The sequence below is a fragment of the Chamaea fasciata genome, unplaced genomic scaffold, assembly GCF_029207755.1.
Source record: "Chamaea fasciata isolate MVZ Bird 193981 ecotype frontalis unplaced genomic scaffold, bChaFas1.0.hap1 SCAF_6, whole genome shotgun sequence".
Classification (NCBI taxonomy): Eukaryota; Metazoa; Chordata; class Aves; order Passeriformes; family Sylviidae; genus Chamaea; species Chamaea fasciata.
The window spans coordinates 25,213,542-25,229,925 of record NW_027094091.1 but is presented as its reverse complement, the minus strand read 5'-3'; the positions used below and the strand labels follow the sequence as shown (position 1 = coordinate 25,229,925).

Here is a 16,384-nt window from a genome sequence, read left to right as displayed (position 1 = left end):
TTAGCAGCAAAATTATTTGTTATGACTTAATGGCTCCTGGATTACAAGTGAGATCAGAGGCACAGATGCATAATAGGTGTCATTCAGAACCATTTACAGGAAAAGTCACGTTTTTGTTGCAGTCTGAGGAGTACTCCCTAATTTAACAACTTAAATCCTATTCAAATATTTAGAAAATAACTTGTAAAAAATTCTACTGAACATGATATGAAAAACATATGAAATGAAGGCTTCTGTGTTTTCTTCATGTGAGCTGTTGATGATCTGCTGAAGTCATGGTTTTCTGTGGCTTTAAAAAGTGGTTAACTATTTGTGGGCTTAGCTACTCATGGATATGTGATGTTTGCCATGACTTAGATCTAATGCAGTATTCACAAGAGGAAGACAAAGACTCACAAATGTTTTAAAATTCTTTGTTTGAAGTTGCTTTCCAGTTCTTACTTTAATTTACCTCGATTCAACAGTTCTTTTGCTTTATTTTTTTAAGGAATAACCACAGTGTTGACAATGACGACACTGAGCATCAGTGCAAGACATTCACTGCCAAAAGTATCCTATGCTACTGCCATGGACTGGTTCATAGCGGTTTGCTTTGCCTTTGTGTTCTCTGCTCTTATTGAGTTTGCTGCTGTCAACTATTTTACTAACATTCAAATGGAAAAAGCCAAAAGGAAGACGGTAAAGTCCCTTCTTGAATTTCCAGTTGCTCCAGTACAAAGAAAAAGAAGTACAGAAGAGACATTCACGGTATGTTTTCAGCTTATGCAAACATTCTCTGTATTTTTGGTAGTGTTTCTCAGTAAAAATTGGTCTTTAGCTTCCTCCTTGGGCTAATGTTGTGTTGTACATCAGATTAATGGAAGGCTAATACTAAACTATATTCAATTTTAAAAACCTGCAAAACATGATTTAATTCTTATTTGTATTATTGAATAAACTCAGGGGAGAAGTGGCCATTATGTCCATCCACATGTGCACTGTCTTCTGTGTTTATTTATGTTTTGGTGAAGGTCAGTTAGGATGGGAATCTTGAGGAAACTTAGTTTCCTTTTCCACATTGGTTCTGTATGGACTGATTCTACAGGCCGAGATAATGCAGATTATAAAGGCATCATGTTCCCTTATGTGGCTGATGTCTTTAATGAATTAAAATGTGTTAAAGAATTGCAGCTGTACCTTGTAGCACTTCCCTGAACACCACAATTCTCCTTGTGGTGCATGTGTTGCCTATCAAAAGCTTTCTTTATCTGTTACAGTTTCAGGAATTTTTGATTAATGTTGGATGGAAACTTTTTGTCTACCATAGATATAATTTTAATGTAATTTGTATATCTTTGCCCAGTAGTTCACCTCAATTCGTAATAAGTTTTTGGCACTCTGTTTAACAAAATGCTTTCCTGCTTTCCTAATGCTTTGGATTAAATGTGTCTTGTGTTGGAGCTGTTTTAGTGTGTGGACTAACTAATAAAGGCTTGATCTCATTTCCAGTTGAGCTCCCTGGTGATTGCCCTTTCCTCTCTTTTCCCATTCCCAATAAAAGGTGCTTACTCTCTGAAGCATCTACTCACGAGACATGTAGCTGACAAAGCCATGGCAGCACCTGTCCCAGCCACACAGTGGGCCAGTACTTCCCAGCCATGACTGACTCTTGGCAGCACCACTCAAGAAGTGAGACGCTGACACCAGTGTTGTAATTTACTTTCTCTTCCTGTCAGGCTGACTTTGTAATTTCCTTTGGCTGAGCCAGGATTTAAGAAGTGCTGTTCTAGACTAACTCTTGTTAATTTTGTCTTCTGTCTCTTTTCACATGTCGTTTGTCTCCTTCCCTATTCATCTTCTTATTTTTGCCTTCCCACCCCTTCCATTTTCTATTGCTGCGCAGCTGCTGTCCACCCACTTCCATTTTTCTTCCTCTTCTTTGCTCTCCTGCTGTAGATACTGTTTTCAATCTCCTGGCTATGTTGTTATATTAGCTCCCTTTTCAGCTTAAAACGATAGATATGCTCCTGAAGAGTTTGTTATTGTCACTCCACTGGCTGCTGGTAAGAGACAGGAATCAAGAAATATGTTTAGAGTAGCACGTAGTTCACCTTGTACACAGAGGTATTAGTGCTATGAGCTTATGCTAAGCTTCTTGACTGTGCAGTATAAAGTTTAGTAGAGTATCTTGGCTCCTGAGGAGTGAAAGTAAATACTGCTTTTGGTGATAGATTTTATTTGCATGCCTAGGAAAATAAATTACTTAAGAACAGTTTAATCCTAGGCTTATTTATTAGATTTTATTTAAAATAACAGGAAAAACAGTAGTTTTCTCAGGTGGCTTAATAAACTTGTTCTCTTGGAGGCTTCAGAAAACTCTTTGGATTCATGGACAGAATTGCTTTAAGTTAGTAGTGTGTAATGCTTGGCTATGAATACACATTTTGGAGAAATTCCTTTTTCTTTTTCCTATTGTTGTTATTATTACTACTATTGCTATTATTTTTTTTTTTAAACGGCAGAACACACACATCTTCTTTCAGGTAAAAAGATAGGTAAAATTAGATGGGAACAGTTCTATTCCATTGCTTAATTAATACTGCTGGGATAAATATGGGAGCGTTCTCATAGATTGGGAGATTTTGAAAGCACTCAAGGGAGCAATCTACTCAAGGGGTTACACATTGATGTTACGAGTATGTGAGTGTTAGTGTTGAACTGTTATTTTTTTTTTCACGGCTTTCTCCCTAATTATGCCTATACTAAGATTTGAGACATTGCTCTTTCAGGACAGGTGTGCAAGGTGAGCCCACAGCTACTGTTATAAGGGCTTAGCTATTGTTCAATCCTTTCTATGACTGGAGGATTTCTTCTGGTCTCCCTGAAACTAGGATCACTGCTTTAATTCTCTAGAACCTAACATGGATGTTACATCCTGCTTTTGAACCTGATGTGTAAAATACTCCTTGCTATATTTTGCTTGTAAGGACTAATCTAGAATTTTCTTTATTCCTTATTATTCATTTATTCCTTATCATATATTGTCTTTTATCATTATTATATTATTATTATATTATCTCTTTATTCCTTTTTATGAATCTGACTTTTTGTTCTACACAAATACTGTCTGGTCAGTGCTGATGTACTAAAGATAGTGAAATCCCAGTTTCCTTGGTCCTGAGATTGGTGGTGAGTTTGTGGTGCCCAAAGAATTGCTGGACTGTAGCATGTAATTTGTAAGCAATGTTTCTTAACGTAAATCTGCACATTTTTTTCTCAATAGATAAATGATGGGCTTGATTTCTTGACCCAGTTAGTATTTAAAAAAATCTGTACTGTGGTGGCACTATTGTAGTGGAAATTCTGTTGGTAGCAGTACAATTTCCAGAGCTCAAGGAAAAGTTGTATTTTAAACTTGAAACTTTTTTCAAACAGACTTTCTCTACAATACTAAATTTACCACTCTCCCAAAATTAAAAATTTTGACTTAGCCCAGAAGAAGTATGTGCTAATTGGGAAGGAAGGTGCCTGAATACCTAAACCTTACAGTTCTTTCTGTTGAATATCTCACCATTTGCAACATGCGTTGAATCTTCTACTAACTTTGGGGGAGATGCCTGTCTTAAGCCTGTTAGCCCTATACTTCAGCCTACCTTGAAAGGGCATAGAGGTGTCTCTGCCCACTACTTTTACAATTGAGATGCCATCTGTATAGGTCCCCTGGAAAATTATGGAGCAGTTGAGGTTGTTAAGGAAAACAAACATGGTGACATTATGCTTTTAAATAAGGGTTTTGTTTTATGAGCTTTTGATTCTGCATTATTAACTGGATGGTTTAATGCATTTGGTCTTTCTTTTTTTCCTCTCAGCAACATGGTGGGATTGTCCTTGAAGGATTCTATGAAGGAGCAACTTGGGCTATGAAACTGGACTAGCTATAGAATATAAAGATTTTTCTATCTGATGATACTAGAAATTGGGCATATTAATAGTAAACTTTGGTAAAGAAAAATTGCACATTGTTAGAAGTCCTTTTTTGTCAGGTATACCTTTGACCAATTTCTGACCATAGAATTAAAGTGGGTTTTCTTTACTGAATCAGTTCATATATTACTCATGCTAATTAGAACTTTTAGTGGTGGGTTATTTTTCTCTTTTCAGTCAAAACAACTTTTATAGTTGCCTTGGATCAAAGGCAACTCCTATCATTTATCATTATGGTCAAATGATTTGAATATATTACTTCATATTATATATTTTTTCATTAAAACCAATAAATCTTTACTGTAGCAAATGTGGGCTATCTGCTTTTCTAAGTTATTCTCTTACATAATTATATTTACTTTTTTGGAGCCACATGATGGGTGTGACTGATGAGTACATTGATTAAAGTAAGCATTAAATGCAATTCAGAGGCTAGCTAAGTAGTCTGAACTGTATTAATTCCAACAAAAAAAATCCTGACATCTAGCTAATTTACTGGGCCGAGGGTAGCAGGAACAAGCCTGCAATAGCTGCAGATGCAGTTTGTGTTCCTTTATCACTGATTTGACTTTAGGCATGGTAATCTTCAGTATTTTCTTAATACTTCTTTCCCTGCCTACCCTATTTCAACCCTTCCTTCTTCTTGTCTTTAACTTCTTGATACAAACTTAATGTGTTTCGATAAGGAGGAGTGCAGGTCTGCAGAAGACACCCCCGGAGTAGGACTCCAAGCTTTTTTGAGGCCTGCCTTGAGTTCACAAAGGACTTGGACAGATTTTTTGTCAGGCACAGCAGGATAGCACTGAAATATGTCTAAGCCAAGAGAGGTAACTTAAACCATGGTCACCTGTGATTTCTTTGTTTAGGGAGCAAGTTAAAATGCTTTCTGTTTAGAAGGAATGAACCTACCCCTAAATGATCTGAGCTGCTTTTGTTAGTATAAGCAGAAATGTTGCTGCAAGTCAGTGTGTGATGGAAATGAATGATTTATAGTTTGTTATTGGACTCCTGAGTCTATTTTTATGCTTCTGTACTATTTCCTTTTCACTGTATTCCTATGAAGTTTATTTTTAAAGACCTACCCAGTTTTGGAGATGAAGAATGCTACTGAAAAGTAGTCTTCAAAAAATAGACTCCTAAACACTGGTAACATGAGCTTCAACCTCAGCTGTTTGTTATAAGAGTGTGAAACTCGGTAAAAATCAGGTCAGACTCAAAAAAACCCTTTTGAATGGAATTATTTCTTCAAACTCAGTCACAAGTAGGTTGTAACTCTCAGTTTTTCTTCCTCTTTTCTGAAGACAGTTAAATGTCATCTTGTCTTCAGCAAGTCCTGTAGCATCTAATGGGGGAGCTCAGGGGTCAAGCTCTTCACTGCCATGTAGGCACACACTCCTCTCCTTGCTTGGGCATTATGTGACTGACATCCACCTCTCATGTTTACGGAGAATGTCCTCGTGTGGACTACCTGCATACTGCTTTTGTGTGATTCAAATGTATTTTCTCTGGTAGGAAATGTTTTAGTCATTTATGGGCATAGCTCAAGTTACGTGCTGAGGTGGGAGAAAAGTGGAGATCCTTTGGCAGCCCTAGGTGAACAGAAATCTAGAGCAATTAATCTGGCTGATGGCCAGCTCTGTTCCCCAAACTCCTGACTTACGGAACAAATATTGGGCCTGATAAATTAATTATTCTGATGGGCTGCATACAGTCTTGAGGTTATAGGTAAGATGGTTCTTGTTTTGGTGTGCCATTTTTTTTTGCTGTTCTTAATTTATGGATGTGATTAATGGTGAGATGTCAGCAGATACACTCTTGTGTGCAAGGTCTAGACTTTAAGTGTAACTGAAAATTTTAGCCACTGGACCAAAACTTCTATTTGAATATGTGGTGAGGTACAAAAAACCTACCAGAGCTAGAGCAGTACAACTTTCCTCCTTCTTTGGAGTAGGGGAATAATAGCTACCTTTGCCCCAGCAATAGTGAAGTGGAGCTAAACCCTCCTGAATATATGAATGGAAGTACCTGAAGAGCAACTTGGTCTTGATGGCAGTACTTGGGCCACAGATCTGGTTACTGGACTCCTTAGGTGGATGCATAGCCTGTCTCCTTTTTGTGACTTAAACAGTTCTGCAGTTAGAACACCATTTCAGGTTTCAAATATAATGACCATTTTTTTCTGCTTCACTACTTCTCCACTGCCTAGGGTGTTACGGTTTGAGTGTTTGTAGGGCAGTGGCATTTAAAACTCAGATCCTAATGAATGACATCAAGCTCAAGAAATGCACAGAGTTCATCTAAGTATAAGGGCAAGACCACACAAATGGAGGCTGCTGTGCCATGTGAACAATTTCTTTGTCATGACAACAAATTTCTGCTGCTCTAATTTCATTAGTCATCATTTTTGTTGTTGATGAGTTTCAGTCAAGGTGTGCTAGCATCGGGTTTAAATAGGGCGAGAGTGGATGCAGGTCATAAACAACTGGCACGTTTTGTATTAAATGCTGTTTGAAAGATAGGAAGGATTGATCACCTGGGAGAAGGTTGCAGTGACTTAGTCGGAAGTTTCAATGTTTGGATACCTGAAGATAGAATCCAAAATGGTTCATAAAATATTTTGTTAGCTGTGATGCTCAGGTACAATATTTCGTGCGACTTTTTATGCTTCCTTGATTTTATTTGTCTTTTTGTTGTTTTGCTGGTTTTTTTTTTTGTTTTGTTTTGTTGTTTTTTTGGGGGGGAGGAATGTTTGGAGTTCATTTGGGGCTTTTTTGGTTTTGGTTGTAGGGTTTTTTGGTTTCTTTTGTTTGGTTGGTTTTTTGTTTGGTTCTTTTTTGGTTTTTTTTTTTTTTTTTGTTTGGATTTTTGTTTTGTAGGGTTTTTTGTTTGTTTTTGCTTTTTTACTTGGTTCACTAGACTTAGACAGTTCTACTGATCAACTGGCACTGTTCATAATGTGTAAGGCTAAACATGTACTCAAACAATATGACTTGGGCATAAATGTGAGCCATAAAATTTATTTTTTGAATATGTCACATAGTATGTCTTTTTAGATAGCACAAATTAAAATTCTATATTAAAAACTTTTGTCTCTCTTCAACAACCAGATATTATTACTCTACTCTTATCATGGTTGGGTTGTGGAATTAATTTAAATTGTAAATAGAAACACTTCTCTACTGCAAAGTGAGCAGAGTAATTAATGAAAGTAGGCAATGTAGTATGGGGTTTGTGCCTAGATTCTGACCCAGTTTAACTGCAATGTAAACTGCACTGAATTCCAGAATTCAGTTATAAAGAAGATAAAAAATGGCAGGGTGTTTGATCAAAACTGTTGGGATTTAAAGGTGGACAATGAAGTTTTTTCTTATTGTAGTGGAAATGTTTTTCTAGGGGGAGGTTGTGTTGTGATTTTTTTTTTTTCAATATACACTAAGAGAAGCAGGAGTTTAGCTGCAGCACCTGGTGGATAACAAAAAATTCCTTCTGGAGTGCTGTCTTCTCCAAGCCTTACTAGGAAATGTTATAATTGATCATTCTTCAATTTTCTGTAAGCATTAAAATGATCTATCACAAAGTAGACATGGAAGTATGAAGGATATACTTGGCTGTTACTCATCTGATGCTAAAATACCTGACAGTGTTTACTGTACATAGTGGAATATTTTATTTAAATAGTATTAGGGTAAGGCTTCTTTTTGGAAACCAAAGCATGATGCAGTTATTTTAAAAAATACTACATCCCAATGTTTTGAGTTCCAAAAATACTTGTGAATGTCTTTCTCTGTCATTGTGATGATCTACAAGAATAATAAAAAAAAGACTGTTATGCTCCAAAAAAAAAATCACGTCTGTGTTTTTCATTAGAATATACAATGCATGTTTCTGTTTAATAATAAATTAATTTCCCGCCAATACCAATTGCAGGCATTCAGATAGGTTTTCTATTGATATAATGGCAATTTCCTCCCTTTTAATAATCTTTTTTTGTAGAGGGAAATGTTACACAGTCAAAAAAATATGAGGTAGCATTTCAGAAACATCGAGTCAGGGCAATTCTTTCTGGTGACAGGGGTAAAATTTTCAGATTGTCCTGCATCAACCCTTACACTGAAAATTGCTGGGGAGTTTCTGGTTTTCCCTGTGATGGTTAATATGAAATGATGTTTCTGAACACAAGACTCTCCATAATTTTTGTTTAAACATTCTCATGTATTTGTATTTGAATTTTAGTTTTATTTCCCCTCCACAAAGTTTTCAGTACTGGTGCATCCAATGACACCAAATCACATTTGAGTTTCCCAGCTGTGTGTGAGATTTCTGGTTGACTTCATTTTTACCCTGGGAAAATTGGAATCAGAAGAAATAAGCATTCTTATGAGAATGCTTGTGAAAATCTAAGAGATAGTGAGTGTTCCAAGCACTTTCAGCAAACTATAAAGCAAATTTAACTACAGCTTTAAGGTCAATGAAAATTAAAAGATACAGAAAATAGCTAAGGTCCTTGGTTCCTAGTCAGCCATTCTTCCTTTCAGAGATGTTACACAAATCACCATCACAGTTCATCAGGACATGACTTAGGCTAATAGATTTGTTCCCCACCATAGTTATGTTTTCAGTTCTTTCATTTTGTCATAATATAAATAAAATCTCTAAGAATTGTGCACACCAGTGTTTAAGAATCATATGTATGCATACTTACTTTTAAATGCATATAAATACATACATATATATATATACGTTTGCATGTGTAAATCTTTTAGGCAGCACAGACGTGGATGGGTTTATTTGGCATAATTTTGGTATCCATTTATTTATAAAAGGTTTTTGTAATGACTATTTCTTTTATTCACTTTTCTCCTACTTTGTGCACTTTCATGCCCATCTAGTGGTAGAACATAGAATGGAGTGCTCTTCTTGCCTCTTTTCCCCTCCCATCATATGATTCAGATTGCAAAATGAGCAGAATGGATAGTGGACTGGCTCTTCTAACTTATCTCCCCTTTGTTTTTTCTTTTCAAATAATTTGTACTGCTGTCTGCACTGCTAGAGCTATGAATTAGAATTCATTGTGCTTTATGGCAGGTGGAGCTTTTACTTGGTCATATTCCAGGGCTCTGTAAGGCAACCCAAAATCTCTTGTATTATTCCAGTAAAATTCTGATTGACTGGCTCGGCAACATAGTAGTAAAACAGGGTAGATTTCTCCTCCAAGTTTTGCTTTTGCTCGCAGCAGGTCAATATGGTGACTCAGTGGGATTTGGGACAAGCAGCATTATTTACACTGATGACAACATGCTGCTTCCCTGATAAACGTCAAATAGTGTGAATTTGGCAGGCTATACAATGTCCTCCCAGAAGAACAGTCTGTTTTGTTAGGAAGGATTGGTAAGGATAAAAACCGTGGTGGTAGATTTTAATAGTAAAATATTACTAAATTACCATACAAACTATTTTGTTGTTGTAGCTAAACAGTAAGTGATGTCAGACTTTGGTTGCTCTAAGCCTTCCAATTTTTGCATGAATTTTTGCTTGGCTTAATTGAGCTTTCCCAGTTTGGGAAGCCCATGCTCTCATATACTGACTCTCTCTATATTAATTTACCTGTGTCTCATTGAAGATTTAGTAGCACTGTCATGAAAGACTCTAATTGTATCTTTGGAAATTTAACAGAAAAGCATAAAGATGTTTATTCACCATTCACTTTTGATTTCCTGCTACTGACACCTCATTGTTACATGCTGATTATTTTAATAAACAATTAAAATTCTTTGCAATTTCAAAACTACTTTGATTGTGGTGCCCTTCTCAGGAATTTTTTTTTTTTTTTGACTGATTGGTTTTGTGTTTGGGTTTTATTTTTTACTTAGGGAGATGAAGTATGCAAAATGGTGATTAGACACCTGAAAGGCTTAGTTACTAAATTTCCCTGGGTAGGCATGTACAGAACTGACTTGCTGCTTCTTAAGTGTTTGCCATGCATCTTAGGTGGATATCTACCCTGTTTCAACTCAGTGGCCACCATGCCTATTAGATACAGACTCCCACAAATCCCACATAGGAGTCTGAGCAGACTTGAGTCCTGCCTTTTCAATACTAGAGAATTAGAGTAGTAGCCAGACTGCTAGGTAGTCTTTGGCATGTTAAGTTCTATTGAAGCTGCTCTTGTTATGTTAAATAATTTATATGGGACCATGGAGAAGGAGAGGAGTTGATTCTGGAGCCAGATTGTCTGCATGCATTGCAATGGAAGGGCAAGAATGAAGTGTGGAGAAGGCAACATCTCTAGCAAGGAAGGATGATCACTTGTCCTAGAATATCCAGTGGCCTTGAGATGTGAAAAACCTGTGTTGATATCCCTGTGACAGTGAGGGCAGATTTGAGAAGTGGTCTCCTATCATCAGACCCATGTTCCCGTCCTGGTTGCTGGGTTACAGTAGAGGAGGACAGAGTCTTTTTGTGAGTGTCTTTTCACAGTGTGACTTAGCTATCTCGCCTCAGGAAAGAGCTCAGAGCTGGAAGCGCTGGATACAGTTGGGTGGCTCCTTCTGTGAAGGCATGTAATTTAGGCTGTGATCCTACCCAGGGCATTTCTCTCCAGCTTTGACAGCTGCTTGCTGGATGTCAAAGTGTTAGCTCTCTCTCCCACTAGAACTGGTACCAGATGGTGATGTTGTGACTTGTAAATTCTGCTGTGCATTTATCCCTGGGAAAAAAGAAGCTACTGCTTTAAGTATTGTAGTACCTCAGTCCCAGAGAGAGATACCATTTTAGTGATATCCTGTGGCAAAGCTCTGTTGTGAACTAGAAAATCTATTGACCTGCAGAAATGAGTTCTCCACTTGAGTAAACAAACAGTGCAAAAGCATCCCTGGGATCTTGCACAGTGATGCTATGAAGCTCTGTCACAGGGTGAGCCTGATGCAGGTCTTCAGAAGTGTCTGTATATCCAACCCCACAACTGCTGAGCTATTTTCCAAGGAGTCCTGAGGAAGATCAGATGAGTACATCTGAATTATATTGCCAATACATGGTTCTAATTTTATGTGCACCTGTTTTTCAGGAGTTGATGACGGCTGTTCTTCTGAGTGATCAGAGGGCCTAAGAAGGGGATTTTCCATGCTGAGTACTACTGATACTCTGTTATCTCAGGCTGTAAGAGCTGCTTATTTTAGATTCACATCTCAAAAGGATGTGTCCGTCATAAAAACTGTGAAGAAATTTAAAATTACAGAGACTGATTTAAAGCTGCTATGTAGAGCACTAACAGGCTACAGAAAGATGCTCTTGAATTGCGTGAAACAGCTGAGTGTACAACGCTGTACCAATATAAGAGTTTCTCACAGCTTGCAGTGTTCTCACTGCTTTTGTTTTTAAATACAATCCTAAGGATTAAGTTCCCTGATGTTCTGGTAATCACTTTTATTATTGCTGCATTCTCCCCAGGACTTGGCTTGTGACTTTTAAATTATGTTCTTGTTTGTTTTACAGATTCTAGGTTGGCCTTATCATAGGAAATATGCAGTGTGGTTGTTACCAGCTCTCTTTGTTCTGTAACAAGATGACTAAGTTTGTCAGTTCAGTACTGCATATTGCGGTGCTGATGATCCCCTTCCCTTGAACCTCAGCTCAGCTGCTGCACGCTACTTCACTTCATGCTAAATTTGCAATCTTGACTTCATTGAAGTGCAAAATTGCCTTGCTTGTCAAAAACTGGTAATACATACAAAACAATCCAGTACTTTATTTTTTTTGGCTCAAGTTGAGGCTTATATAGAGTTATAAAGAGTTTCAGAATTTCCACATTATGTGAGCAGCTGTTTATGGTATACAAACCATGTTAAATATTGAAGAATTTAGATCGACTCATATTTGTGCATCATTTTAGTGCTGTAGTAAACAGCAGTATCCATCAAAGTTCAGCTTAAATGGAAAAGCAAATGATATGTGAGTGGATTTTTGGCAATAGCTTTGTTCTAGGGGCTTTTTGTTTGTTCTGTACATTCTGTTATAGAAGCTGACCATCAAACATACAAATCTGCCACAGTATTTAACAATAAATTGCATTGATTTATCCTGAATTATGGTAACAATATCTTTCATTGTATTATTCATGGTTAATTGCATGTGAATCCACTAGTCCAGGGAAGGATACAGCATTAATTACCACATTTTACACACACTTGTAAGGAGGTTGGTTTAGATGTTCTTCTATCTTCATGCCAAATGAAATGGACTTGCTGTTATAGTACTAGCAACAGGGCATCTTGCATCAGGACATTATACATAGGAAGAATTTGTACTCAATGATTCTTTCCCTAATTTATTTTAAGATAAAACATGTGAGAAATAGCATGTGATACTTGAAGTAAAATCTCTATGCCTTTTAAAGCAGTAAATACTTCAAAAACTTTTTGCATATCACATACTATGTGACAAAATTTGTCCGACTGAATTTGAACCTCTTGTCCTATCTTAGCCTCCTTCCTCTTCAGTGAAGTATGCTTATGCACAGGATGGGAGTTTTCTAAATGTGTTTTACTGAACAGGTTTTTTGTTTTGTTTTGTTTTCTTTTTTTAGTCGTATTTACTAAGGAAATGTTCATTTGGATAGAAGGGAGGAGTGATTATCAATCTCTTCTGAAAAAGACTGTAGTCCACATTTTCCCATATTTGGTCAATCCCTTGGCTTTACTACACTCACTTATCTACCTCGATATGATCAAAGTTTTGGTGATAAATGTTTGAACTCCTGTCAAGGCTGGACTTTAGTTTCTACTCTTGCTGATCTTGGCTGTTAAAAATAAAATAGGCATTAGTGTATCCCAGCCAACCAAGAGCTTTGGCCAATGAAGATACCTTATAATTAGGACAATATATGTATTCTCAGAGCTCTTGAGAACTTTGTTTATGCACAGACAGGAACTGTGCACTCAAATCACCCTAAATTTTGAAGCTTATCCATAGTGTTTCTGCCAGTGCAGGTTCAGAGGCTGAATGCTCCTGACAGAATGTACAGCAAGAAGGTTTCCTCTTGAAGGATGGATATATCAGAATATCACTTACAACTTCTGATTTGGTGGTGGTTACGATCAGAGTTTCTGGTGTGTGTGGAATTGGTTGCATCAATTGGTTGAACCTATCAGATGGATAGGCTATTTCAAAGGAAAGGTTAGGCATCATTTACCTAAGCAGAATTTGTTGTTTTTATAGACAGGCAATCTTTATCAGCTCTATTAAGCCTGGCGCTGCACGGGGTAATAGACTGGATCTTATGATAGTTTCCAGGCTCCCATTTTGCATTCCTGGGCTACACAATTTTAAATGTCTCCCAAAAGTCTTACTGAAATGCCTCCAGAAAATCAGAACCTTTCTCAATCTAGAGTAAGAGTGTGAAAAATGTGCTCTCAGTATTTCCTGTGGAGCCCCGTCTGGACTACCACGGCAGTCCTGTTGGCTCAGGGCAATTGAGTGGTTTCCTGACTTGCCCTCATAAAAGAATCCTTTCTTGGATAATCCCTTCCTTTCTTGGCTTGCATTTTCATTTGGCTTCCATTTGATTTTCATGTTATATTTCTTGGTTTTGTGCCTGTGATGGGTTGACCCTGGCTGAACACCAGGTGCCCACCAAAGCTACTCTATCACTCCTCTCCTAAAAGGCACAGGGTTGAGAAAATATAACAGAAAGCTCATGCGGGAAGATAAGGACAGGGAGAGACCACTCGCCAATTACCATCATGGGCAAAACAGACTTGACTTGGGGAAAATTAGTTTAATTTATTACCAGTCAAAGCAGCGTAGGGTAATGAGAAAATAACAACTAAATCTTAAAACATCTTCCCTGCAGCCTTCTTCCTCAGCTTAATTTTACTCTGGAATTAATCTCCTGCCCTACAGTGATTCAGGGGGATGGGAAATGGTAGTTACGGTCAGTTCATTGCAAGTTTTCTCTGCCACTCCTTCCTCCTCAGGGGGAAGAATCTTCACACTCTTGTTTTGCTCCAGTGTGAGGTCCCTCCTGGGGGAGGCAGTCCTCCATGAACTTTTCCAATGTGAGTCCTTCTCAGACTCTGCAGTTTGTCATGAGCTGCTCCAGTGTGGGCCCTTCCTTGGAGTGCAGTTCTTCAAAAACAGGCTGCTCCACACTCTGGCATGGGGGACCTCCATGGGCTGCAGGTGTGCAGGGGAAGTTTCTGGCAGCTTCTTGCAGAAGCCACCCCTGTGGCCCTGTGGCCCTTCTGCCATGCAAACCTTGCCATGCAAACCTAATCAGTCCTTCCAAACTAAAAAGGCAGTAGGGTTTTTTTCTTGCTGTTGCTTTAAAAAAGAAAAAGTGAAATAATTTTGGGAGGTAGCAAGTACTTTGCATACATTTATAATTTTGCCGGTCAGATTGTCATTATTTTATTATCCTTTTACTAGGGGTATATACCATAACTGAAATGATGCTGAAATGTTTTCCTAATACAAACTGAGTGTTGTAGTCTACTGTATTTTACAACAGAATTTAGTTCATCAAGGCTTGCCACAGAATCAGGCTTGTTTGATATTTTTATTAGTGACTTTGTCACTAATCTTCATATGATGTAGGGTTGTGAGATAGCTTCTGTACAGACGAGAAATTGACTTATGTAGGAAGAAGTGAGTTATCTTTGCAATACTGAATAGAGAAATACATAAGGGCCCTGTGTATACAACCAGTACTAAGAATTTTTGCTAGAAACTTTTTAACTGGACAACTCAACAAGGAGGGATACCTGAGTGCTTTGAATGAAGAGAATGAGCTATTGTCATGATATTATCTTGAGTAAAACAAGTGCAAGGAAAGGATAAATGAGAGGCCGTGATGGTCAGTGTGCTGGTGAGGTCACCCTGACAAGGAGACTGCATTCTGCTCAGCTTTGACAGGGCATGTATCTGGCTGCTCCACGGAGAGTGCTTGTTTCACTTCCTTTCAAGAACAAGATTCTACTCAACAACACAAATCCGAACTATTACAATGTCATTGTGCAAGAACAACTGGGTTTCTGTGATACATTGTCTGTGGAGCATGTTAGAAATGCCATTTCTGATTTTCATGCTCTGAGTGATTGGAAGGTGGTTTCCAGAGAATTAACAAAAAATGTACCCTTCTTTTTGGTGCTTGTTATGCTGTCTTATTTTCTGATCTTACAATATTACGTATTTGGGCTTTATGTGTACATTTATGTGTGTGTTATGAGAAAATTGTGTTTCTCTTTAAACTTAAGGTTTCTGAAGTATTGGAAGTTTTCTGTGTCAGTAACAAGAAAGAAAATGCCCGGTAGGCTTTTACACAGACACCCATTTTGATAATTTGAAATAGTACAGATAATTTTATTTAGAATAGAGACTGTAATGGAAAATAAGTAGTGAATCCAATAGCGACAGGTCTGAATTGGTCACTTAGATGAATGTTGAAGTGGGGGGGGGCGGAGCTGAGGTGTTATGCAAATATATTGATGGAAACAAGTTCCTACAAAAGAAATGGAGATGACTGGAATGTGAGGAGCCTGACTGTTACCTGTCTGTCTTACCTGTGTCTGTAGTTGATGGTGCACAAAAGGGGAGTTTACTGAGATGGTCGTTGAAAACAGGTGACAGTACAAGTGAGCAAGAACAAAAAATAGTGCCTCTGTAAATTAATTGCACCTAATTTATTGTTTTGCTCTTTGGACTATTCTTTATGGTTGCATGTGGAGTGACTGAAGATGTGGTAATTCTGTTCTCCAGCAGCAGCACTTCTAAGCTTCTTGTCTAACGTAGGCAGAGAACAGGAAGGAACCGAGACATGTCTTGATTCCAGTGCAGATCTGCTTTGCAACCCCTGTCCCAGCCGGTGGATTTTTGCTTCCCAGGCACTGCTTGAGAGCTTTACAGAGGGTGATATATACTTGAGCAAAGCCAGGTTGTCCAAGGATCTGCATGTAGAAGATAAAACTCACCTCCTTTCATTGACTAGTGCCAACTTCTCCATGACACAGAGATGTTGGTTTGGGCAGTGAATATTGATGACTTCCACCTGCTTAGTTTTGCAAGCCTTCAAGTGACATGCAGCATTCTATCAGGTATTACCAAGTCTCTAGTAAATGTACCTCTGTCCTGATTGTACTTTATCATTTCAATTTAGCAGTCTTGAAAATGGCTCTACTATTCCTGGGTCATTGACAGCCCTAGCATGAAAGCATCCAATTTGCACACCTGTGTGTACTTCTGCACTTCCCAAAGAGTGACTCAAGTTTCTCTATCAAACAGTAAAATTAGTCTTTCTTTCAAGAAATACCAGTTTCTTCTGGTGTTGCTTCCAGTCCTCTTCTTTGGATTGCAGATGCAGAACAATAAATAAAAGGGATTGACATGCTTATATGCAGGAAGCAAAACTGAAATTTAAGAGGGGTTCTTT

General features: G+C 37.9%; 1 protein-coding gene across 3 annotated transcripts in view; it reads left to right on the top strand.

The window, feature by feature from the left end:
• GABRA4 (gamma-aminobutyric acid type A receptor subunit alpha4) overlaps positions 1–16,384 on the top strand; it is a 47,778-nt gene that overhangs the window by 17,717 nt on the left and 13,677 nt on the right. For all 3 annotated transcript variants that reach the window (XM_066185693.1, XM_066185694.1, XM_066185695.1), the window contains one exon: positions 488–747. In XM_066185693.1, coding sequence (XP_066041790.1) covers positions 488–747 — 260 coding nt within the window. The remainder of the gene's footprint in view (positions 1–487; positions 748–16,384) is intronic.